The 25968-nt window shown below is 38.1% G+C and overlaps 1 protein-coding gene across 5 annotated transcripts in view; it reads left to right on the top strand.

The window, feature by feature from the left end:
• Positions 1 to 25968, top strand: part of LOC140304850 (teneurin-3) — a 207533-nt gene that overhangs the window by 95139 nt on the left and 86426 nt on the right. For 3 of the 5 annotated variants that reach the window (XM_072383646.1, XM_072383645.1, XM_072383642.1), the window contains 7 exons: positions 891 to 1091; positions 7273 to 7458; positions 14102 to 14128; positions 21728 to 21874; positions 22977 to 23107; positions 23191 to 23279; positions 25232 to 25351. In XM_072383646.1, coding sequence (XP_072239747.1) covers positions 891 to 1091; positions 7273 to 7458; positions 14102 to 14128; positions 21728 to 21874; positions 22977 to 23107; positions 23191 to 23279; positions 25232 to 25351 — 901 coding nt within the window. The remainder of the gene's footprint in view (positions 1 to 890; positions 1092 to 7272; positions 7459 to 14101; positions 14129 to 21727; positions 21875 to 22976; positions 23108 to 23190; positions 23280 to 25231; positions 25352 to 25968) is intronic. The other 2 variants (XM_072383644.1, XM_072383643.1) reach the window with 1 other exon arrangement.

Below are 25968 nucleotides of genomic sequence, written 5' to 3'. Positions count from 1 at the left end.
GGAATTTGTATATTTTGCAATGTATATTCTTAAACAGCTCTTTGTATTTCTTTTTTTCCTTTTTGTCAAATAGTATTTCGTAAGATGGCACTTAATTAATTCAATTAACTTGTGGTTAGTATAGTTTAATTGTCGTAGTTGAGGAATGGATTATTTGGGATATTTTGGAATGTGGAACAACTCTCCATGATATGTCAGCAGTCTCACCTGTAAAGGTACATCTGAGGGTGGAAGCCCTCATATTAAAGTGGATGGATTAGCTTGTCTGCTTGAATATCAAAACAAGATTCTTATCATATACTATATGCTGATGCAAAGGAAATTTGTCCAGATGCTAGCTGTGTACTTGATTAATTGTAAATGTAATCTGAAATGCATCTCTGTTTTCAACCGAATTACTGTGTGATAGATGACGAAGACAGGCTACTAGATATATTTTACCTAATAATTTTAACAAATTTGTGTAAAAGATGTCAGCTATTAAAAAACAATGTTTTCAGCAGATACTCTCCCTTTGATCTTCCCGAAGTTTGGGAAGTGAAATTGTCGTGGCTTGTTTTTACGCCTTATCCCTTATTGTTTGGATGAGAGTTGACATTTTTTGCTTTCATCAGTGAAACTCAGGTTTCATTGAACTTAAACAGTATACAAATCAGCATACATATCACACATTTTCAGTAATATTGGACAACAGGCGATGTCCAAGTTCAAATTAGCCTTGTTAATCACAAACTAAATCCAAGGGCATGAATTTAGTGTCTTAATATGCCGCTTTAGCCCTTGCTTTATACACTCCTAGATAGTTATCGCCCAATCCATTTGTCCTGTTTAAAGTTACCAAACATGGAACATTTGGTGAATTATAAAATGCTCTCCACATCTGTGTCCAGTGGACTGCATAGACCCCAGTTGTTCAGGCCATGGAGTGTGTATCCATGGTGAGTGTCACTGTCAGCCAGGCTGGGGCGGAGCCAGCTGTGAGATTGCCAAGGCCATGTGTCCGGACCAGTGTTCAGGCCATGGCACCTACAATGCAGAGACAACCACTTGTGCCTGCGACCAGAACTGGACTGGGCAAGACTGCTCTTCAGGTGTGTGTAATCTAAGAGTGTACTCATTCTATTTATGCTTTCTTGTTCTTCTGTTCTCTCTTATGTTCTAATCAAAGGCAAAAACTCCATTTTTATTTCATTCTTATATTCAGCATTGTGGCTTAAATCATAAGAGATTATAAAGTAGAGCCAGATTAGCACAAAATGAAAACAAAAATAAATTGTACTTTAGAATAATTGAAATGTAGGTGTGTCAGGAACATATATAAAGGATGGGATTCACTGCTTATAAAACAGCTAATAAAACATAGGGTATATGAAAAAGTCAATTATGCAAAGCCTGTATCTGTAAACACGATTTGGAGAACAGATTTATAAGATTATTAAAAGTGCTTTATATAGGCATAGTTTCATGAGATCAGTGATGTACAGAACAGACTTTAATGGCAAAACATTTTCACATTTACATTTTATTCACGACTTGGGAATGTATTCAAGGAGTTGTACGGCAGTGTGATGGTGAGCATGTCGCCTCACAGCAAGAGGGTTCCTGGATTGAGACATGGCTGGGGCCTGTCTGTGTGGACTTTTCATGTTCTCCCCGTGTATCCGGGTACTCCTGCTTCCTCCCACTGTCCAAAAACATGCACGTCTGGTTAACTGGTGACTCTAAATTGTCCCTAGGAGTGAGTGCGAGTAATGGTACACACTGAAAATATCTGTGGGCAAAACAACATTTTTTAATAAAATCCATTATCTTTCTGAATCAAATTTTTAACTAACTTGCAGGAAATTAACTAAAGCTCACCTAGGAGAACACCCTGAAACTGTGGTTGAGCAGAACAGTCTCTCGATGGTAGATGAAGTCAAGTGCAGCAGTTTCAGCAGTATGGAAAAAATAGCAGAAATATATTTAAAAGTTTTATGTTAATTAGGGCTGAGCGATTTTATCGATACTCCGATATATATTGAAATTTTGTTACCCGATAAAGTATTGATTTTTCAGCTGTGAGTATCGTTTTTTTTAGAGGGTTTTTTTAAGCAAACGTTATTGAAAAGTCAGACATTACAATTAGTGAAATTGCTCAGCAGCTTGTAAGTGGAAGTGGCTTCTGGTTGCTTCTTCGGGCTAAACTGCAATAAAGATACACGGTAATACACACACATGATAGTTGGATTAGCTGTATCAGCTACAGATTATCCTGTCTCTGCTAATGTCAAATTCACAGCAAAGTGAGTAATGCAATAATTCTGAAAGTAATAAACTTCACAAAATTATCAGGTTTTTTTTTCTATACCAAAATCGTGTGTTTTATACATATACATATTTACCAGACTATAAGCCACATCAGTAAAAAAATGCACCATGAAGAGGAAAAAAACATATATACGTTGCACCGGACTATAAGTCGTATTTATTGAGAAATATATTTCACAAAATCCAAGACCTGCTTTTCAATGAACTCCCGGAAACTGTCGACCTTGGCTTGGAAGTCGGCGGTTTCTGACACACCACTGTCCGTGTTCAGATGGAGAGGCGGTTGCGTTGCATGAAGTGGTAACACCAAGAAGGCCCGCCTGCAAAGTTATTTATTTTCATCTCCTTGGCAAGTACCAGGGTGCGGAGACGTACCTGTACCGTTGACAAGCCTCTCCCAGTAGTATATTGTTCCAGCACCCACCTGTGGACTCGTTCCTCCAGGTCTGGCCATCTCGCTTTCAGCCCACAATTGGTTTTCTTTGTTTTCTTCACTGCAGTCAGATTAACCTCTGCTTTTCGCCTGTCCCCCACAAGTTTCTCACTCACTCTAAACTTTCTTTCTGGTGTTCGATTATCGTTTTCAGCTGCATATTTTACCACCTGCAGTTTGTAATTTGCAGAATAGGATTTTTTAGTTGTCTTTAAGTTCATTTTTTTCAATGGTACAAGAGCAGCAGATAGTTGTCACAAGCTTAGAGTGTCCTCTCACGACTGTAGATAGCAATGTTTACTCCTTGGTTCATGTCAGTCAGTATGAATTAACATTTAAAAACATGTTAAATTATATATATTTTCATATTGTTGAGGTCAACCTGTACCTCTTTCCGAGTCCGTTGATGCAGTGAAGGAGGAAGACAGATGCGACGATATAAGAATCAACACAGTTTTATTTGCGCAGTTTGCAAAGTGCGGAGAACAGTTCAGTACAATACATGCGAACAGCACAAAGTACGGAAAAGCTCTGTCTTTGTCTAGGGGTGTGATGTTATATAGACTTGAGTTCAGTCTCCGCCTTATGAGATGTGTGTGCGTCAATATCTTATCTCTTCCTCTATGTGTGTGCGTGTGTGTGCCTGTATAAGGCGTTACTTTCAGAAGACCGTTGTGGGTGCGGTCCTAGTTTCACAACATGTCTTTCTCAGAGATATCTCCTTATAAAGCTGTTTTGCAACCACGGAAATGAGCAAGCCGGTTATACATGATATTTCCTTATAAGGCTATCCCCACTCACAATACCCCCTTTTGATCTCTTTTAAGAGATCACACAAATAGTTGAGTAACAATACATGACTAAAAAGAAATTGAAAAACCTCACGCCCCCTTTTGATCACTACAAGGTGATCACACAATCTCTGACATTCTGATGATATTGTCTTCATCTATATCAGGATCGGGAGGGTTCAGCAGTGGCATTACCAAAGGGGAGGGAGCCTTCCCCTCTATAGTGGTAGTTATAAGTCTAATGGCAAGTGAACGGATACATGGGATACAGCAACAACCACACGTCACCAAAATAGCGACGAATATAGCAAGAGATACAAAAAGTGACATTATCAGAGTCTTCCATTTCCCAAACACCTTGGTCAGCCAGCGGATTGTCAATCCCAGAGTGTTCATGCATTATTTTAGAGAGCGTGCGCAAACCTTGTAGGGCTTTCGATACCGAACCATCTGGAGCCGTATTATTGGGGATAAATGTGCAACACATATCACCAAACATGGCACAAACACCACCTTTTTCCGCTAACAACATGTCTAAGGCCATCCTATTTTGCACCGCCATGAGCGAGGTGGGAGCTGTCTGTTCTGCCAAACCTGCAACAGCATCCCTGGTCAAATTGGTCAGTCGCAACACGTTATAATGTACATAATTAATCCGATCCACATTTTTATTCGGAGTCACCGGAAAGAAGGCCGCTATGATAGGAATATTCTCGAATCCTGCCGCAACTTGATCAGCCAATTTAAATTCGTTAGGGACTCCACGTGGTACTCCTATCGCATCCATGTAGGTGGGGTTATCAACTGATAAATCGAAATTGTGTGTGCCGCGCCGTGTCATTTAATAACGTCGCACAAATCGAATTGAAACGCTGTGGTGGAGCCTACTGTGTAATTCAACTCCAAGCCGCCATATTGGTTCAAACAAAAATCTTGTTTTTGAGTGTGTCTTTTGGGTCGTATGTGTTCAGGACTGGGTTCGCATAACCAGAAGATCAGGGGTACAATCACGCACGTGATGGCTGCACAACATGTGAGAATTTTCCAACTCCCAAACAATAACATTCTAATATGTTTCACTGTGTCTCAAGTATGATAAAAATAGCAAGCAAAACTTTCTTGGTAAGTCAGACCTTATCTATCAGGGTGCTCTAGGCGGGGTTACCCCTAGAGGAGCTTTAAACCTTATAGTTTGTCAACATTACCCAACTCCTTAGCAAATAGCACACATTATTAAAAGATAACATAAGGGTGATACTGCAATGATTATAATTTGGTATGACCTGTAAGAGCAAGTTTAAGCAAAGCCCAAGCAAACACGATTATGAGTATAACAAATCCAAAAATAAAACAATTCAACTGCGATGACGTCATCTGGTCCCGTTCTTCTGAGGAGATTTCACTTTCTCCCGATGAGGGTTGAGTTGGAGCCCGGGTCTAACACCCTTCCTGCTCGTAAATGATGTCGTTGCAAGGAGGCAGAAGTGTACTACTTCTGCCTGCAAAATGCCACCAGGGGATTATTCTGCCCCTTGTTGGTTGGTGGTCTTTTCCTCTGTACCAGCCGGTACAGTGTGCAAATCTTTCAGCGCCTGGTGAGTCGCTGCTAGGGAGCGTTGAGGTTCCTCGGCTGCCGCACACTGGCTCCAATGGAACCACGTATCACCTTTCCCTTTGACTCGGACTGCGTGGGAGGTCCTCTCGGTCACCTGATAGGGCCCTGTCCACCTTGGCTCCGACCACTTTCTTTTGATGACCCTCAGCAATACCCTAACGGACCGGGGTCTGACATTTTCTTGCCCTTATATCTCACCAATTGTTCCACTTGTCCCTTCATGTCGGCTAATTTCCTGTCCCTACCCTTTTTAGGTAACACTGCCCCTGCTGCTTTTAACGTATTCTCTAACTGCAGCTCGAGGGGCCTCCAGGCACCCATACCTGGGCCCCATCCCCCATCATCTATTTCTCTGTCAAACTCTCCCTCCATTTTACTTCTCCTGTTCTAAATTCTGAGGCCACAGGTTTGTATGACGTACGTCCGAGCAACAGGCCTTGTAAGGTGATGATTTATTAACGGCCAGTCAGTTTGTATGGCATAACACCCGAGCAACTGACCCTTTTGACAAACCAAGCCACTTATGTTAGCACCGCTAGGTTTCGATGGCTCAGACAGATTACGTTATCACCGTTAGGTTTCCTCTGTCTGATTGTCGAGTTTGTCAAGACACCGTTTTATGTACCCATTCACCTTTAGACACCTCAGAATTTTATTTTTCCCACAGCCCGCTTCTCCTTATTTCTCTCAAACAAATACAAAACACACAAAACACGTTAAAATCTTCACACACTCTTTCAAAATGCATTTATAGAAAAAATACCTCAGGAACCCTGTTCCTGTACTCTAGTATAGGGGACTCTAGCCCCAAACAGACTTAAGAATTTATGAGGAGTATAACCTCAAGGGACTCTAACCCAACTCCGCAGAGTATGCTACTTTAGGGGACTCTAACCCCAGGGACTCAAACCCAGTAGAATTCGGGGTGTCTTCACCTCCCCGGGACTCTAACCCAGCAGCCTCTCAGGCTTCCGGTTCCTCGTCAGGCAACCGGTGGGGTCCGCCACGACCAAAGACAGTCTGTTTTATCCTCTTTTATATTCACTTTTCTCTTATAGTTTCACGCAGTTATCGACATTAATTCTTATCGTCTTTTGCTGATTCAATCACCAGTTTCAGGACAGGACACGTTGTTTTAAGATATTCAATGTGCAGAGTTTGATAAAACAGGTTCTGCTTACCTCTGTGTTAACGTGCCGGCTCGTGTCCCGTCTCTGTCACCGTGAAGGAATCTTTTATCCGAATGAACTCCGTCCTCTCCTCACCACATCCCGGACGAGCCCCCAAAATTGTTGAGGTCAACCTGTACCTCTTTCCGAGTCCGTTGATGCAGTGAAGGAGGAAGACAGATGCGACGATATAAGAATCATCACAGTTTTATTTGCGCAGTTTGCAAAGTGCGGAGAACAGTTCAGTACAATACATGCGAACAGCACAAAGTACGGAAAAGCTCTGTCTTTGTCTAGGGGTGTGATGTTATATAGACTTGAGTTCAGTCTCCGCCTTATGAGATGTGTGTGCGTCAATATCTTATCTCTTCCTCTATGTGTGTGCGTGTGTGTGCCTGTATAAGGCGTTACTTTCAGAAGACCGTTGTGGGTGCGGTCCTAGTTTCACAACATGTCTTTCTCAGAGATATCTCCTTATAAAGCTGTTTTGCAACCACGGAAATGAGCAACCCTATTATACATGATATTTCCTTATAAGGCTATCCCCACTCACAATATATAAGTCGCACCTGACTATAAGTCGCAGAACCAGCCAAACTATGAGAAAAAGTGCGACTTATAGTCCGGAAAAATACGGTATGTAAATTTTCTTCTGAAATTTACTCAAGGTTTCCATTTTCTATCTCCAATTCTTCTCCTCCTTCTTTCTAGTATCAAAGCATGATTGATTTAGCATTGACTGGGAGTCAAATTACTTTTTTTTTGCCATATACTGATTTGTATTTTACACTCAAAGGTGTATATACTTTAATCTACAGTATGTGTTGTTTCTATTTGGTACAGGTTGGCAAAACATGGTAGTGCTGCTTCACAAATTACTAAATGCTCAACAGACAATGATTAGTTATTCAATGTTTGCAAGGGAATTCATTTAAAACTTTGTTTTCTTTACAGAGGTGTGTGAGGTAGACTGTGGCAGCCATGGAATGTGTTATGGTGGTATCTGTCGTTGCGAAGATGGCTGGACAGGAACTGTGTGTGATCAGAAGGCCTGCCATCCATTGTGCAGCAAGAATGGAGTGTGTAAGGACGGGAAGTGTGAGTGTGACCAGGGATGGACAGGGGAGCACTGCAACATAGGTGAGTAGGTAGTAAACACACACACACACACGTTCATGTAGTCACAAACAAAAAGGTAAACTTTACTTATCTTTTACAAAGATTTTGTTCATTATGTATATATTTATCATGTGGAGCAATCTGTAAGAATTTTCATGCGCAGAATAGAGAGGAATGCATTTACAGTTATTTTTGTCTCAGGTAATGTTACCTTCAAACAATGACAGATATCATCTGCTCTGGCATTACTGGTTTATCTATTTGTAAAACTAAACCCACAAGTTTTAGAGAAATCACAGTAGCTTCCGCAAAGATGCAATGAAACAGTAGCAGATGGCAATAATGTGAAGAAACTTGAAAAAAAACTTGGAAGTTGGTAAACTCTTCTTCAAAGATTACATTATTAGAATCCATTAAAGAATCAACAGTTATGTGGAAAAGAAAGTACAACCTCTGTTAATTCAAGTTTTTTTAATTAGGGCATAATTAAAAAAGGTAAATTAAACCTTAGATGGGCAATAGCACATGATACACTACATTGTACTATTGTTTATTTAACTTCAAACTAACTAAGCCAAAACTCCCTAGATTCCCTAAAGATGCTATGATAATACAAAGAAAAAAATTATTAATTAATTTGTGCATTGATATGATTTATTATCTTTATGTGTCGTACATGGGAAAATTAGGACTTTTTAGGATACATTTCATCTTTTACAGCCCAGTTGTCGCATTGTCAAGTCTTAGACTTATGTAAAATGTGTTTATGTTAGGGGGGTCATTGTTTTCTGTCATACGCCCTTTAATAACAATCTTCCATCTGTGCAGTCCTTTCTTACTATTTTGAGAGGACAGAGAGGACAAAAAAGAGGGGGCAACAAACACCATAACACCAGGCCAGGGATACCTGCAGAGAAAGAGAAACACAAGTTAATGACAACTAGCACAGAACCCTGTGGAACTCAATTTCTTACTCTAGTGTGTGAAGAAGATTCCTTGTTTAAACTGGAATCGATCAGATAAATATGACTTAAACCAGCCTAGTGCAGTTCTCTTAATTCAATTCAATTCAATTCAATTTTATTTATATAGCGCCAGATTACAACAATTGTTATCTCAAGGCACTTAAGTAATATAGTCCAATTTAAGCCAATTGGAATTCAATTCATTGTAATCATAATCCAATTAATTCATATAGAGCCAATTCAAAAAATTAATATCCTAGCTAAGGAAACCAACAGATTGCACCGAAGCGTGTCTTCAGTCCAATCTCCCGTCCTGAGCCTGAGGGACTGTGGAAAGGAACGACTCCCTTTAACAGGAAGAAACCTCTGGCAGAACCAGACTCAGGAAGGGTGGCCATCCGCCTCGACCAGCTGGGGTTTGAGAAGACAGAAAAGAGGGAAAAGAGGGGGGAAAAACACCATAACGCCATTCAAAGGATATCTGTTGGAACAGGGAAACATACGTTAATAATCCACAATAATGTCACATGTACATAAAATCAATTGTGAAATTAAACAGGGGGAAAAAGAGAGCAAAGTGAGGAAAGGTGTGACAGATGAGGTCCCCCAGCAGTCTAAGCCTATAGCAGCTTAACTATGGGATGTTTCAGGATTACCTGAGCCATCCCTAACTATAAGCTTTATCGAAAAGGAAAGTTTTAAGCCTAATCTTAAAAGTGGAAAGGGTGTCTGCTTCCCGGACATTTACTGGCAGCTTATTCCACAGGAGAGGGGCCTGATAACTGAAGGCTTTACCTCCCATTCTACTTTTAGAAACTCTGGGAACAACAAGTAAACCTGCAGTTTGGGAGCAAAGTGCTCTGTTAGGAAAATACCTTACAATTACATTTTTAAGATATGATGGAGCTCGGTCATTAAGAGCTTTATATGTGAGAAGAAGAATCTTAAATTCTATTCTGAATTTAACAGGGAGCCAATGAAGAGAAGCTAAAACTGGAGAAACATGATCTCTCCTGTTAGTTCTCATCAGAACTCTGGCTGCAGCATTTTGGATCAGCTGGAGGCTTTTCAGAGAATATGTGGGACAGCCCAATAATAAGGAATTACAGTAGTCCAATCTTGAAGTAACAAATGCATGAACTAGTTTCTCTGCATCACCCTGAGACAGGATGTTCCTGATTTTAGCAATATTACGAAGGTGAAAGAAGGCAGTCCTCGAAACCAGTTTTATATGTGCGTCAAATGATAAATTCTGGTCAAAAATAACTCCAAGGTTCCTCACTGTAGAACTAGAAGCCAAGGAAATACCATCTAGAGTAACTATATAACTAGACAATTTCTCCCTGAAGCGCTCAGGTCCAAAGAGAACAACTTCAGTTTTGTCTGAATTTAAAAGCAGACAGTTCTGAGTCATCCAGGTCTTTATGTCTTTAAGACAGGCTTGTAGTCTGACCAACCTGTTGGTTTCATCTGGTTTCATAGATAAGTACTGCTGAGTATCATCAGCATAACAATGGAAATTTATGCCATGCTGTCTGATAATGTTACCTAATGGAAGCATGTATAAAGTAAAAAGAATCGGTCCAAGCACAGAACCCTGAGGAACTCCATGACTTACTTCAACGTGTGAGGAAGATTCTTCATTTACAAGAACAAACTGGAATCTATCAGATAAATATGACTTAAACCAGCCTAATACAGTTCCTTTAATCCCAATAACATGGGAAGACTCCCTTTTAACAGGAATCCCAATAACATGTTCAAGTCATTCATGTAGTTCAAGTTCTTGTTGTAATAAAAGGCTGTTATCGATCGTATCAAATGCAGCACTGAGATCCAACAGGACAAGCACAGACACTGATGAATAATGATGAGTAATGATGAATAATAAGCAGTTCTAGCTTCACGAAGGGGTTTCTTATACATTATTAAACTATCTTTCCAGCTGCTTTAAAGCATGCAGCTGTGAATTATACCAAGGTGCCAACCTCTTCTGACTGATTACCTTCCTTTTCAGAGGGGCAACATTGTCCAGTGTTGTACGCATTGAAGCTATAGTGCTGTCAACAATAGAGTCAAGTTCTACTGGAGTAAAATTTAGGTAGCCGTCCTCTGTCATATCTGCACATGGCAGTGAAGAAAAGGATGATGAAATCAACTCTTTAAATCTGGTTACAGCATTCTCTGACAGACACCTTCTATGTGTAAAATTCTTCTCAGAAGCCATATAGTCAAGTAATGTAAATTCAAAAGTTATTAAAAAATTATCAGACAAGACAGGGTTATGAGGGAACACTGTTAACTGTTCACTCTCAATGCCATAAGTCAGCACAAGGTCAAGGGTATGATTAAGGCAGTGAGTAGGTCTGTGAAAATCCAATAGTCTAATATAGAATTAAAGTTAATGTTTAGGCTGTCATTTTCAACATCTACATGAATATTAAAGTCACCCACTACAATGACTTTATCTGTACTCAGCACTAACTGGGATAAAAACTCAGAATTCAGACAGAAACTCAGAATAAGGACCAGGTGGACGATACACAACAACAAACACAAGAGGTTTTTGTGATTTCCACTTTGGGAAAAACTGAGAATCAGAGATTCAAAAGAGCTAAAACTAATCTTGGGTCTAGGACTGATTAGTAACCCTGATCTGAAGATAGCTGCCACTCCTCCTCCTCTACCTGTGGTTCGAGGAACGTGAACATTTAAATAGTCAGAGGGAGTCGATTCATTAATGCTAACATGATCCTCCTGCTGCAGCCAGGTTTCTGTAAAACAAAATATATCAATATGATGATCACAAATCAAATCATTCACTAACAGAGACTTCGAAAGGAGAGATCTAATATTCAGCAAACCACATTTAATAGTTTGATGTTTTTGTTCAGTTAAAGTTTTTGTTGTAATTATTTTTAGGTTTTCTGGATTTGCTCCTCTTGAGTTTGTTGATTTATTTAATTTGGGTGGTGTGGGAACAGACAGTCATTATGGAGTTTTTTTGGGGGGCAGCATCAGGTGGGAAGCCGCAGAGAAGTGTGTAAGACTACAACTCTGCATCCTGGTCTCAACCCTGGGTTGTCATGTTTTTGGATGACTAATAAATTCGTCCATATTTCTAGAAATGAGAGCCGCTCCTTCCAAAGTGGGATGGATGCCGTCTCTCCTCATCAGACCAAGTTTTCTCATGAAAGATTTCCAATTATCTCTGCAGCTCAAGTTGTTGCTGGACACCATCGAGACAACCAGCAATTGAAGGATGACATATGGCTGACATTATTTTGGCAAAATTACACACCAATGCAACATTCATTTATATGTCCTCCAATTGGCGTGATCGTGTCGGTGTCATTAACGCCTAGATGAATAACTATTTTACTGTATTTATGTTTATCCTTAGCCAGCAGTTTTAAATAGGATTCTATGTCGCCCGCTCTGGCCCCTGGAATACATTTGACTATGGTCGCCGGTGTGGCTAATGCCACATTTCTGACTATAGAGCTGCCAATTACCAGGGTTTTCCTCAGCGGGTGTGTTGCTGAGTGGGGAAAATCTATTGGTAAAATGAACAGATTGATGGTGAACCACAGGCTTCACCGTCGCTCAGTTTTTAAAGTGGGCCACTTCCAATAACCGGAAGGTTGGCAGTTCAATTCCCACTCTCACCGCTCAAAGCTCCACCTTGAACTGACAGCTGGAGGGGTGGCAGTCCACCTCCTTACCATGGCTGAGATGCCCTTAAGCACCATACCCCCATGCTCCTTGGGTGCTGCCCAATGCTCCAGTGTATATCTGTCTCCATGAGTGTGTGACCCTGTGCATGTGCATGTGTCAACAGGTGCCAACCTGGATGGGTTAAATGCGGAGGAGTAATTTTGTGTATTTACATGTATCTACATGACAAGAAAAGTCTCAATCTTAATCTTAATCTCTTCCTGACCATCACCCAGCCAGCCTGGGGTCCCGACTGCTAGGTTTCTGCTGAAGAACCTCCAGCAAGGTTAGCTACGCTAGGTGGCACCGCACCAACTAAAGGGAGCTGCCTACCCATTGGGTGGTTTTCAACAGTGAAGAGCCAAGCTTCCAATTCAGATAACTTGATAATTGTAACTATTAAACTACAAAATTATTATTAGATCTTATAAAGTAGACAACTGGACTTTAATGAGTATTTTTGTTGTTGTTGCGGCAGCTCAGATGCAAACGAATATACAATAGAGCAGTTGAGCATTAGACAAACCTCTGTAGAAAACCTGGTGACATAATGCATTTACTTGCCCCAAAACAAAAGAGAACCTGGTCAGCAGGTCATGGTCAAGTCTCTCTTACCAAGAGAGGGGAGTGATAACTGTGGGCTCTGCTTCCTTGTCCACTTTTCAAAACTTTTTTGAACCCTTCCAGATTTAGGTGGCTTGAGCTATTGTGTTAAATCCTAATATTAGCAGAATTGGTAAAAATCCTAGGGTACAGCAATCCCTCATCCATTTTTTTCCTTTCCTTTTCTACAGTCTCTGTTTTCCCTTATATACAAGTTATAAGCAGTACTTTTGTCCTCTTTGCTTTCGACTCTACTCGAGTCATACATTTATGGCACTTAATCTTAAAAAAACATTTTATGTGAGAAACACTTAATCGTGAATTAAAGAGAAATTCCTTTTTAGTGCATAATCAAGTACACATGTAGTTTATTACTCTTGGAGGCTGTTCACATTTGGTCCTAACATGCATCTCAGGTGATGCTATCATCCAGGATCCAGCCACAAGTGCACAGTACTAAATAAAGGGGTGAATGCACTTTTGCTTCACTCAAATGTAATGCTTAACCAGGTGCATTTCTGGACTATCTGAATGTATCGCTCTGTCTACCTACTGACCTAAGCAACACTACAGAAGCAGCACAGTTACCAGTAAAGTGTTTTTCTCACTCTCAGCAAATTGATTTAAAGATCTTTGGGGGAAAACTTTCACTGAACTGGATTATGGAAATTCTCATCCAATAAAGAAACTGTAAAGAAAAGAAATAGACAATTTGTGTTTTGATAATATCAATCTATTGATTACCACGAGGCTTGATAGACAAGTTGCCTCAGTGTGTGCCCTTGTAATATTTGGTTGATGGTGGCACTTATTGTTGTCATTGTGGTCATCAATCAAATGACAAAATTGCCAGCTGTCCACTTATACGTCACATGTCCACCCACTTAATACATTTTTTTACGTTTAGTAGGTATTTTAGTAGTTAAAAGTTCAGCATTTGTTTGTGGTATACTGATACTGAGCTCTACAACATCACAAATAGTTTATTTTATGTTCCTTTACTCTTCTCATATCAAGTGTGTTACAATACTTAACTCTTGTAAATAATTTAGGAAAAAAGCAGTAAATCAGATGAATATGCAATGTGTCAATGTCTAAATAAGAACATCAGTAAACCTACTGATGTCCTCTTTCTTGCTCAATTGCCAGCTTATAGTATGACGTAAGCTACGTCAAATGTGGTCAATCAGGATGAATATAGGAACAGATTGTAATGCCAGATGTGAACACATTTACTTAGCACTGCCCAGTTGGATGCATGTTAGCAGCAAAAGAGGTCAGGCCCTGATATTTCTCTTTTTTTTTCTGCTGCTTACTTTCTGGACTAAATTCTCTTTTTCCATCTTTTTTCTTTCTTCTTTTTTCCTTCCTTCATAAAGCTCACAATCCGGACATTAGAGTTAAAGGTACTGTACTCTTTTCTCGTCCTCACCTCATTTTTCCTTCTTTCCTTCATTATTTGCTTATCTTGCATAGATCGGAGCTCTGGTTTCTTTAATTTCATTTACATATTTCATTGCTGTTTATTTAAAGTTTTAATTTTGGATCTCCACAATATGTTGTTTTTTTCTCATCTTTTTTTTCTCATTTTTTCTCATCCTTATTATATAACTTATATCATTTTTTTTACCATCTTTTCTTGATAAAGTTAATTATGTATTGAAGAAAGGTCCATTCTATTGCCTATCAGGTAGCTCGTTTGACTGTTTTCAGTTTCTACACAACAAAAAAATAGAAGAGAATTTCATTTTTATGATTTGCCTTGAATGACTTTTTTTAATGCTGTATTGTGGTCATCAACTCAATGTCTTCCTAATTTTTTAAAACATCCCATGACTGTAAGAGCAATAGCCTTTTTTTTTTTTTTATAAAGAAAACTTTACAAAATAGAATTGTTTTACATGCATGACTTATATTGCGCATTTTTTGTCAGAACCATTGTATTTAAAAACTATAATTTAACCTATGTCTGATTTTAAGATAATGCTGTTAAACACTATCTAACACGAACAAATGTGACGGGCAAAGTTGAATTCTACATTTATTTAACAGCATGTGCAACATTCATTTATTTTTATTGCCATTTATTTGGTAAAATTACAAAACAACTGATATCGAACAGAATTCTGTTTGGTTAAGTTTCTGTCTGCTTTATATAAGGCAGAGAACATAAAGTTTTTGAATTATACAGATTATTGAAACTAACAGCTTAAAGTAATCAGAGTATTAAAAGCAGTATTAATAAAGTTGTTTTCTAAGCGATATCACAATGTAATATTACCAAGAGTAACAAGAAGAAGTTATTTTTGTAAAAAAAAAAGAATAAAGAGATAAATAAGAAATTAAAAGAAGATGTAATCAGTGAAGAAAATTCTCCACTTTGACTGTTTTGTCCTAGTTTGTAAAAAAAATTGAGAATAGTGGAAATTGCCATTAAAACTGCTCCGAAGGAAGATCAAAATAGTGATCTGACTGACTTGTATGAATTGTTTGGAAATATAATTTGATAACATGAATTGTCCAACTTAATAAGTAAGATCTATCTATTCTATTCAATTCAGTTTATTTATATAGCACCAAATCCCAACAAATGTCATCTAAAGGCACTGAAAGAATACAGTCCAATTCAAGCCAAGTCCCATTCATTGTAATCCAATCAAATCCAATTAATTAAATTAAACAATAATGCCAAATGTACATGATGTCATATGAGGAAATTAAACAGGGGCAAAAGAGAGCAAAGTGAGGAAAGGTGTGACATACGAGGCCTATAGTCTAGGCCTATAGCAGCTTAACTATGGGACGTTTCAGGGTCACTTGAGCCATCCCTAACTATAAGCTTTATCAAAAAGTAAAATTTTAAGCCTAATCTTAAAGTTAGAGAGTGTGTCTGCTTCCTGAACCCAAACTGGCAGCTGGTTCCACAGAGAGGGGCCTGATAACTGAAGGCTCTACCTCCCATTCTACTTTTAGAAACTCTGGGAACCACAAGTAAACCTGCAGTTTGAGAGCGAAGTGCTCTGTTAGGAAAATATCTTACAATGAGATCTTTAAGATATGATGGAGCTCGGTCATTAAGAGCTTTATATGTGAGGAGAAGAATCTTAAATTCTGTTCTGAATTTAACAGGGAGCCAATGAAGAGAAGCTAAAACTGGAGAAACATGATCTCTGCTGTTAGATCTCATCAGAACTCTGGTTGCAGCATTTTGGATCAGCTGGAGTCTTCTCATGTGGGACAGCCCAATTATAAAGAATTACAGTAGTTCAATCCTGAAGTAACAAATGCATGGAGCAGTTCTTCTGCATCACAGAGACAGGATGTTCCTGATTTTAACAATATTATGAAGGTGAAAGAAGGCACAAACCTGTTTTATATGTTTGTCAAATGATAAATTCTGGTCAAAAATAACTTCAAGGTTCCTCACTGTAGTACTAGAAGCCAAGGATCTGCCATCTACATTAACTATATAGTTAGACAATTTCTCCCTGAAGCACTCAGGTCCAAAGAGAACAACTTCAGTTTTGTCTGAATTTAGAAGCAGACAGTTCTGAGTCATTCAGGTCTTTATGTCTTTAAGACAGGCTTGTAGTCTGACCAATCTATTGGTTTCACCTGGTTTCATAGATAAGTACAGCTGAGTATCATCACCATAGCAATGGAAATTTATGCCATGCTGTCTAATAATGTTACCTAATGGAAGCATGTATAAGTAAAAAGAATCGGTCCAAGCACAGAACCCTGAGGAACTCTATGACTTACTCTGGTGTGTGAGGAAGATTCTTCATTTACAAGAACAAACTGGAATCTATCAGATAAATATGACTTAAACCAGCCTAATGCAGTTCCTTTAATCCCAATAACATGTTCAAGTCTTTGTAACAGAATGCTGTGATCGATCGTATCAAATGCAGCACTGAGATCCAACAGGACAAGCACAGAAACAAGTCCGCTATCAGAGGCTAAGAGGAGATCATTGGTAACTTTCACCAGTGCTGTTTCTGTGCTGTGATGCACTCTGAATCCTGACTGAAACTCAAAGTTGAGCTGCAACTATTTTTTCAAGAACTTTAGACAAAAAAGGGAGATTGGATATAGGTCGATAATTAGCCAACACTTCTGAATCAAGAGTAGGTTTTTTAAGTAAAGATTTAATTACAGCAACCTTAAAAGTCTGAGGTACATATCCTGTCAACAAAGACCGATTGATCAAATTCAATAATGAAGTGTCGATTAAGGGGAAAACTTCCTTGAACAGTCTGGTTGGGATCGGGTCTAAAATACAAGTTGATGGTTTTGAAGCGACTATTGTTAGCTCTTTATCTATCCATCCATACATACATTGTCATGCGGTAGAAATTAAATAGAACTTATAATTCACTAGTAATTATGTTGCAATTTATGATCTTCCTACCCAGGTCCTCAACATATAAACAATTTTTAGGAAAAAAAGTCATTTTAAACAATCAATGAAAGGGTATGAGGGGCAAAGGGGCTTCAACACAATCACCCCCCATCTCTACACACCCATGTTTATTAGTTTAAAGACTCACATTCCATAATACAAACATCCTATTGCCTGACAGGAAGTTGAAAATGAGTGATTCTGTAAGATTGTGTTTTTTTCAGGCGTCTCATAATTGTTTTTCTTCTAGTTTCTACACAAGCTATGCAGGAAGTTAGGCTGTTAATCATCTGCTTTGTGACACGCTGCCCCTTCAGTTCAACCTTTGTCTGATTAGAGCCTTTTTGCCTGAAAGTTGTGTTTACAGAAACAGCATCCTGTCTGATGACTACAAATGACTGATTATATAGTGCACTATATAGTGAATTATTAACATCTAAATCAGTCTAATTCATGTGATGCCAATTTAATAAAGCAACAAACAAAACAATGGATCACACTGAATGCTCGCTTTGATTCAATTCCATTTTCATAGCATGCACAAGCTCATAGGGGAGAGAAAACCAGACTCAGGAAGGGTGGCTGACTGAGATAGGACAGGAAAGAGAGGAACACAAAAAACAGTTCAGGGATTCCTGTTGAGAATGAAGCAGAGAAACAAGTTAGTCTATCCGTCCATCTATTTTCTGTACCTGCTTAATCTAACTCAGGGTTGCTGGAGCTAGTGGTAATTTAGATTCGCCAATTTACCTAACATGCATGTTTGATGGTGGTGAGAAGAAGCCAGAGTACCTGGCCCCAGAGTACCTGTAGAAGATTCAAACCAGAAAACCTCTTGCTTTGAGACAACGACGCTAACCACCACACCACCGTGCAGCATGATGCCTTAGCTGGTTTGTGCAGAATTATCCATTTAATCTGAATCAGGTGTGTTGAAGCAGGGAATCATCTAATTCCTGCAGGACAGTGGCCCTCGAGGACTGGAGTTTGAGATCCCTGCTTTAAAGTATGCAACTGTGAGTTAAACCAAGGAGTCAGTCTCTTCTGACTGATTACCTGCTTTTCCAGATGGGAAACTTTGTCCAATATTGTCCACTTTGACACAATGAACAATGAATTATGTAGGAGTAAAACTAGAGCTATAGAGCTGTTCAAAATTTTAAACCTCTCATTCACTATATAGTGCACTATATTTGTCACATGGCACACTAAAAGTAGTACTGAAGACTGTTTGGGTCGAAATAGACCATCATGCATTGCACCCTGGAGCCAGGAGCCAAGAAGAGTGAATACGAAAGCTACCTCTAGCTTATTATTTCCTTACATGTTAGGAATGTCTGGTAATAAAAGCTATATTCTCCACTGTGGCTTCAAAAACAATACTTCAGAAAACCATTGTTGTGTTCAAACATGTTTTGTTGCTTTTTGTTTATCAATACATAAACATCAATTCAAGATTAGCATATTTAATATTGTTATAGACTTACAGCTGCAGTACATGTGTGTATAGGTGGATACAGCACAAATAAAGAAATTAAAAGTGTGCATAATCTGTGATTTGTGTCAAAAGTTTTTTGTAAGTGGAGAAATATGTTAATTACAGTGTGTTCTTAACCAGAAAACAGCTACATTTTGCTTTCTGTCACCTCAGATAAGTTTTATTTGTCATAAACTCAATAACAGACACAGTATAAAGCATTAGCAGCTGGCTACCCCTATGTTGTGGGTGAATCAACAATTTGAAATCTTGTCATCAAGTTTTGAAGAAGTCTGTCAATGAACCAAAAATTTGAGAGAGGTGTGGTGAAGCAAGGTTACATTTCAAACATGCAGGGGTTTGCGTCCAGAAGACCAGAATCAGGAAATGCCATTCTAAAGCACTACACTTCTGAATTTAGAGCCAGTTTTAAGTGGAATTTAGCAGCTACAATGCCAGACTTTGGTAAAAATTTCAACGAAAAACAGTCGCCTACTGTTGTGATTCATACCTCTGATTGGTTTCCTCTCCACTGAGGCTGCAGCCTAAGCTGAGTGGTATTGTCGTATTCAGTCGGAAAAAAAGAGTCCGATAATGACCAAAATCTATTATCTCAGAGGCCAAATAAGGCAAAAGTGGTGAAAGAAAATCGTAAATGTTAGGCTAGACAGAGTCCTATGTTCATTTCTATTAAGCACATAGATTAATAACATCTGGTGGAAATAAGGGGAACTGTATCTTCGGACATTGTAGGTTTTGGCTCCGGTCAAAGTAGTTTAAATCTTAGCTGATGTTAAAGTTTATACTACACTTAATCACACTAAATGCCTGTTAACCATTTTTAACCTCACTTATTTTTTACATCAATTATATCATACACATGAAAATGATTTTTTTGTGAGACAATAATTGTTAATGAAAACTGATCCTAATTTAGTCATTTTACTACTGTATCTTTATTATTTCATTAATTTGATTTGATCCCTGCTCTTCCTTCCTTTCCTAAGTCTACCATTGGCTGCCTTTTTCCATCATTCCATCACAGAATATATTTGGCAGTGCTTGTTTTGGTTTCAATTTCCTTTTTTCCCTAATTTTCCTCCCTCTCTCCTTCTTGCCCTCTCCTATTCTCAGGATATAAAGGTAATTCAAGCCAAAGATTTAATAAAGGCTTCTCTGTCCCAAAATCCAACTTCACACACTGTTACTTCTGATTCATTCAGTTTCTTGTCTTTTCCTTTTCCTTCACTTTCCATGTTACATTTTCTTTCAGCGCTTGGTGTATCTGGTTTATGTAATGTCATTTTGTGTTGTTTTTCTATTTCTGAAGTCTTCTATATTTTTTCTTTTCTTTTCCTGGTTCCATCATGCCTGTCCTTATCAATGATTTTCACACAAAACACAATCAAAACCAATGCAGTTGTGCACAAGAACATATGGTAGACACAAATATGGAATGCATACACAATTGTAAACCAAATATGTGTGACTACAGTTTTGTCTTGCATCCACTAGCCTGATTTATAAATCTATATATATGTGTGTGTGATTTAACCAGCTGCTATCCTTCTGTTTTCTATCTATCTTGACTTTCCTGTCTCACTCCTGTCTTGTTCTATCTCTTCAGCCAGGCTTTGCTTTGGTCTGATACTCAGTATTTATTTATCAGTCTGTTTAATTTTCAATCTCACCATCTACTCTGTGACTGCGGAATGCTAAATAGAGGCATAAAGTATAGCTTTCGGGGGCATGCAGTCCAAACCACCCTGTCCTTTCTATACTTTGTACTCTGTCTACCTGTTGTGTTTTCACATGGATTAACCTGTGATACTGACTTGAAGAACAAGACTAAAGTAATCCATATTTATACAGAGAAAGAAAGTTTTCTTTTAAAGAGAAGAAGCTTTGATATAATTTTACAACCAACATTGTCAGCTTGTTGGCAGTTAAATATATATATTTTTTTGTTTGTTTGTGTGTCCTGTTATTCATTATCATATTGTTGAACCACAACAATTTTCTTTTCCACTGATACAAAAATGGAAATATTAAGATTATTGAAATCAAATTAAAAATTAATTTCCGAGTGCGGCCATGCAGCATAACTGTGCCATTTTAGCCAAAGAAAATCTTTGTAGTTCATGTGAAACTACAACACAAGTGCATTTCATCAAAGGCTGACTGTCTGTTTATCTGTCAGTCTATGTCTCTTATGTGTGGGTTAATGTACTGATTTGTTGTATCTGTCTATCAATGTGTCTTTCTATTTTTCAGTCAATATGAGTCCATTTATTGAAGAAAGGTTCATCACACTGATTAAAAGTTGTAACAGTGACTTTATACACATCAAAATTTAACCTGTCAATTTTTTTTCGTACTGAAGCTGCTGACATCTTATCGCGTTTAAACTTAAAACGTTGTGTCTCAACCACGAGCACTAAGTATTTCTTGTCCCGAATAGCTCCTGAAATAGCATTTAGACCAAGTTTGAAGGCTAAGCTTCTCTAGTTATCCCTTGGATGTGTAGAATGACACTGCAGCATTATCCAAAATGGAAATTCAAGTAACTCCAGATCCACTGTGAAGTTTGTCTATGTGTTCTGTTGAAGTCATTTTAATCTTGACACAATGACCAATATACTGTACATCTTGCAGTCTTTATGCTGTTTGGGTCCAACGGTCAGAAAGCAAAGCCTTGTGAAATAACACTCCATCAAGCCTAAAAAGCTCAAAATTCTAGGATATGGATTTTTTTCTTGTTTTATTTCTTTAACTTGTTTATATAGCTATACTTTTAATTGATCACATATTTGAACTAAGAATCACTTCCCTGTTTAGGAGCATCTTTTAAACCAGAAGGCAAAACCTGCAAAAAAATATATAATTTTAATTATTGTAAATCTTATTATTTACATAATGAAATTAAATTATGATACAAGTATATTGTAACTTTACATGTAAATTGTTAAGTTCTGAGACAGCAAGTATAACAATATTTACAGCTCTCAGCACTCCAGTACGAAATTATCATCAACCATTTTCAAAATCTTGCATGAACTGAGGCCTATTTTACACAATGTTTGCGCCACCTTTGTTAACTCTGTGTTTGTCCCCTGTGCCCAGAGGGATGTCCAGGTCTCTGTAACAACAATGGACGTTGCACTCTGGAAGCCAATGGATGGCACTGCATCTGTCAGTCAGGATGGAGAGGGGCTGGGTGTCATGTTGCCATGGAAACACTTTGTACTGATGGCAAGGACAATGAAGGAGGTATACTTGTGCGTATTTTTGGGGATCAAGCAGGAGCTGGACTGGTTATCATCAAATATTGATAAGTGTCCAAGGACACTAATATTTAGTCCAATATTCAGTAAAATTATTAATAACAGTTATTACCTATTGGTCATTACTGACTTAAGTCAGAAGCCAATAACTAAAACCCAGTATTGTCTCTACGATTGGTCTATACATGTCAATCAGGGACAGATATGGCACATACGGAGCAAATATGAAGGCTATGAATCTGAGTGCTAACCACCACACACGTTGAGTGTATACATATTCTAATTGGTGGACATTAGTACATACTTGTACAATATTACAAAAGAAACTTGACAATTACGAAATGCAGAATGCTTAATTATGATGAACCAGATTCACTTCAGATTTTCCTATTTAGCATTCCAAGTGTAGCACACTCTGATCGTTGTCTACTGCAGGTAAGATGCTGACCACTCATGAGTGCTATATGCAACCCCACTTAGAAAAAAACAAAAAAATTAACAATCCTTTTAAGCTGCTCGGGTATTCAAAAAGCTGTGCTCCAGTGTTTTAGATTGAGGCCATATTGAGAGAAAAGAGAGAGCTCTGATCAGCAGTCACTCACAATTAACAAAGGAAGAACAGAGAAAACCATTAACTAACTTTTTTTCATTATATCATTTCCATACAGCTTTGTATTATTACATGGTGTGATTTGTGGGCTGTAAGTAACATACAAGAGCAAGTTTTATCAGAAGTTTGGTATACTGTACAAAACTCTCACAGTCCACTTAAGATGTTTTATAGTTAGTTTTCTGGTTTGTAGAGAAGACGTATCTGTTCATAACATATTCTGCCATATCTGTGGGGTTTTCATCTTATTTTCCTACTTGCTGACAGTGAAAAGGAATTTTACTTAGGTCTTTTTAATCCTTCAGTTGATCCAGTCATCCCTCTACCCATTATTCTGTGTCCATCCTCATCATCCCTTTTATCCACCTCTAATTAAGACAGTTACTAACTTTTAGCATGCTTCATCACTTCAGCATTTTTATTCAGGTCCCAATCTCTCTCAGTTTTGTCAATTGAATCATTTGTTTGTGTGTTTCAGATGGCTTGACTGACTGTATGGATCCAGATTGCTGTCTGCAGCCCTCTTGTCAGAACCAGTTATATTGCAAAGGGTCACCTGACCCAAGTGAGGTGCTCAGTCAGTCTCCATCTTCACTGGCCCCTCAGCAGGTAAGGCATTTCAATAAAAATTGCAATGTGTAAGTAAGAAATTGATTTTCTACAAATTGGCCTCACTTTTCAATGTTCATTAGGCTGCCAGATCCTTCTATCAGCGCATTCACTTCCTTGTTGGGCCAGAATCTGCTCATGTCATTACTGGAGAAAGTCCATTCAATAAAAGGTAATCTTGTCTATGTTCTCACTGTTTGTTTGGTTTGCTGTTCCTTTTGTCATTTAACAACTACGGACATTTGTGTTCAGTATGTTCATCTTTGCCATTGCAGATAAGTAATTAGAATGCCCTCCTCAGTTGCGTGCCTGGGTAGCATGTTACAACAGTAGTTATCACTGCCCTCTTTATAGCAGGAGCTGTGGTTTTGAACCTGCTAGTTGACTGGGGCTTTTTGATGTGTAGTTTTCATGTTTCTACTGTGCATGTGTGGGGCTTCTCCTGACACTTCCCACAGTCCACAAAGGGAAAAATCCTCAGTTTATTTTTTGACTTGACTTAATTGGTAATTTGTGTTTTTGAATTGGCTGTGGATCTGAGTATGCATTATTATTTATCTCTTTGTATTAGGGCTGAGCACATTAACACGTTATTTTTGTGTTAACTAATGAATTCATTATCGGCGACAATTATTTGTCTCCCCATAACACCCCAGTTTTTTTTTGTAAACGTCTGCGGCTCACCGGCTTTTATTTTGAAAAAGTCCATCGTGAGCGAGCCTTGTATGTTGCTTCCTGCTGCGGCGCTCACAGGAAACAGTCAGAAAATAAAAGAATGGCGGATGAACAAACATGGAGAAGGTTACGGAACTTTTACATGGCCGTTTCAATGTTCTTCCAGACGGAGCAGTCAACAGAGCCAAAGTTATTTGGAAGCACTGCAACATTGAATTGTCTTATTACCGGAGTACTTCCATCATATGACTGTACAGTTCCAATAAAAGTGCGTTGTATGCTACTTTTGAATTCATTATTGGATATTGCATATAACAATGTGATTAATCGTGATTAATCACATGAAATCATGTGATTAACACGATTAAAGAATTTAATATTTGCCCAGCCCTAGTTTGTATTAACCCTGTGATGGATTAGAGTGCAATTTCTTATCCGATACCAACTGCAATTGGCTTCAGACCCCAGATTTCCAACTTGAGACTGCAAAGAGGGTTTGCGGGGGGAATAGAGGACCAAGGGTAAATATAGTGTGAAAGAAAATTGAATTTATCATTTATATTAGGTAAATAAATAAACAAGATGTGTTGGGGAATGTTTGAGTTTTATTTGTTAACAAATATTGTGACAAAGAGCAATTGTTAATGTTCAAGAACATTTTTCAAAACCATGAAGTAATAAATGTGTCATTTCTTTGTGACTGATTGGTGACTTTGGTTTCTAGCTTTGTGCCCATTTTTGTGGCCTTTTAAACATGACCAAAAAAAATTTACATGTATTGATTTACATTTTCAGGGCTTCCACAAAGACGAAGTTTTATCTGACAATGGTGTTATATCTCCCAACTTAATGGGGAGCCAAACCCCTACTGTCACTTTACTATGTACATTACATTAATCTAGCATCATTATCATAAGTGTATGATAACAAAATGACAGAAAACTGAGTCACTCATAAGCTTCATAAAAATGTTTGTCTTTACCTGTGCAATCAGGTCAAATAACATGTGGAAGTTGATCATTGATAAAAAAAAAAAAAGGAAATTGTCATTGCTGAAGACTGAAGTACAGGTCATGAAGTTCACGTGAATGCAGCTCTAAAAACTGTCATGTGGTGTAAATGTATAGTAAGGATTGTAATGACAGTAGAAGTCATGCTATGTGCACTAGGGCAAGAATGTCTCGTTACAGTGCACTCTCACAGTGCACTCTGTAGTTCTCTGTGGAGTGATATGTGTGTAGCATTTGAATGTTATCCTGTGTACTTTGCCTAAGCGAGTTTTCCAGAGCAGGTTTTACCCCTCAACAGTGTTGAAGGTAAGAGAGCTTAGCAGAATGAAGTTTACAAGATTGTAATAAAAGATGCCGTGATCATTTTTGTAGATGTTGCAACTAATTCATGTTTAAGAAAAATAAAGTCTTCTTTCTTCATCTTTCTCAATTTTTCCAGCTTGGTGTCGATAATTCGAGGCCAGGTGCTGACCTCTGATGGCACACCTCTGATCGGCGTCAATGTGACATTTGTCCACTATCCTGACCATGGATATACCATTACGCGCAAGGATGGCATGTATGTACTCAGCATTTATATTTATGCAATGTTCATAATATTCAGTTTTTCTTTTTGCCTTGCATTTTCTTCCAAAATGACTACAGTTGAACACAGCGATATATTTTTAAAAATGGTTGCTCTTTACTTAATTTACCTGTGAAATAAGAACTATTTTACACCGATTCAGTAATATATCGTTAAACTGCAGGGGCAGAACGAGGCTTGTCTTGTTGTCTTTTTACTAACAAGTATCACAAGCCATCACAGAAAAACACAGTTTGCAGTACGGTTCGTAGTTTTATTGAACATTTTGTTAGTTTTACAAATGGTTAACAACAGGAACAAGAAGGCACATGTAAGGAACAACAATAATAATAGCAATAATGATGAAAAGAAAAAGAAAATGTACAAGTAAAAAGAAAAAAAGAACATATACATACCAGCGTGTATTTATATATATATATATATATATATATATATATATTATGGAATGCTGTTCAGAAAATTCATCTTTGAATATATGGAATGAAACTATACTGAATTCAGAGTTTCATTTAATATATTCAAAGTTTCATTCAATATATTCAGAGTTTCATTCCATATATTCAAAATTTCATTCAATACATTCAGAGATT

This window comes from Leuresthes tenuis, unplaced genomic scaffold (assembly GCF_036924035.1).
Source record: "Leuresthes tenuis unplaced genomic scaffold, fLeuTen1.0.hap1 SCAF_4, whole genome shotgun sequence".
Taxonomy (NCBI): Eukaryota; Metazoa; Chordata; class Actinopteri; order Atheriniformes; family Atherinopsidae; genus Leuresthes; species Leuresthes tenuis.
Note: the sequence above shows the minus strand (reverse complement) of the source record. Positions and strands in the feature narration are given on the sequence as shown.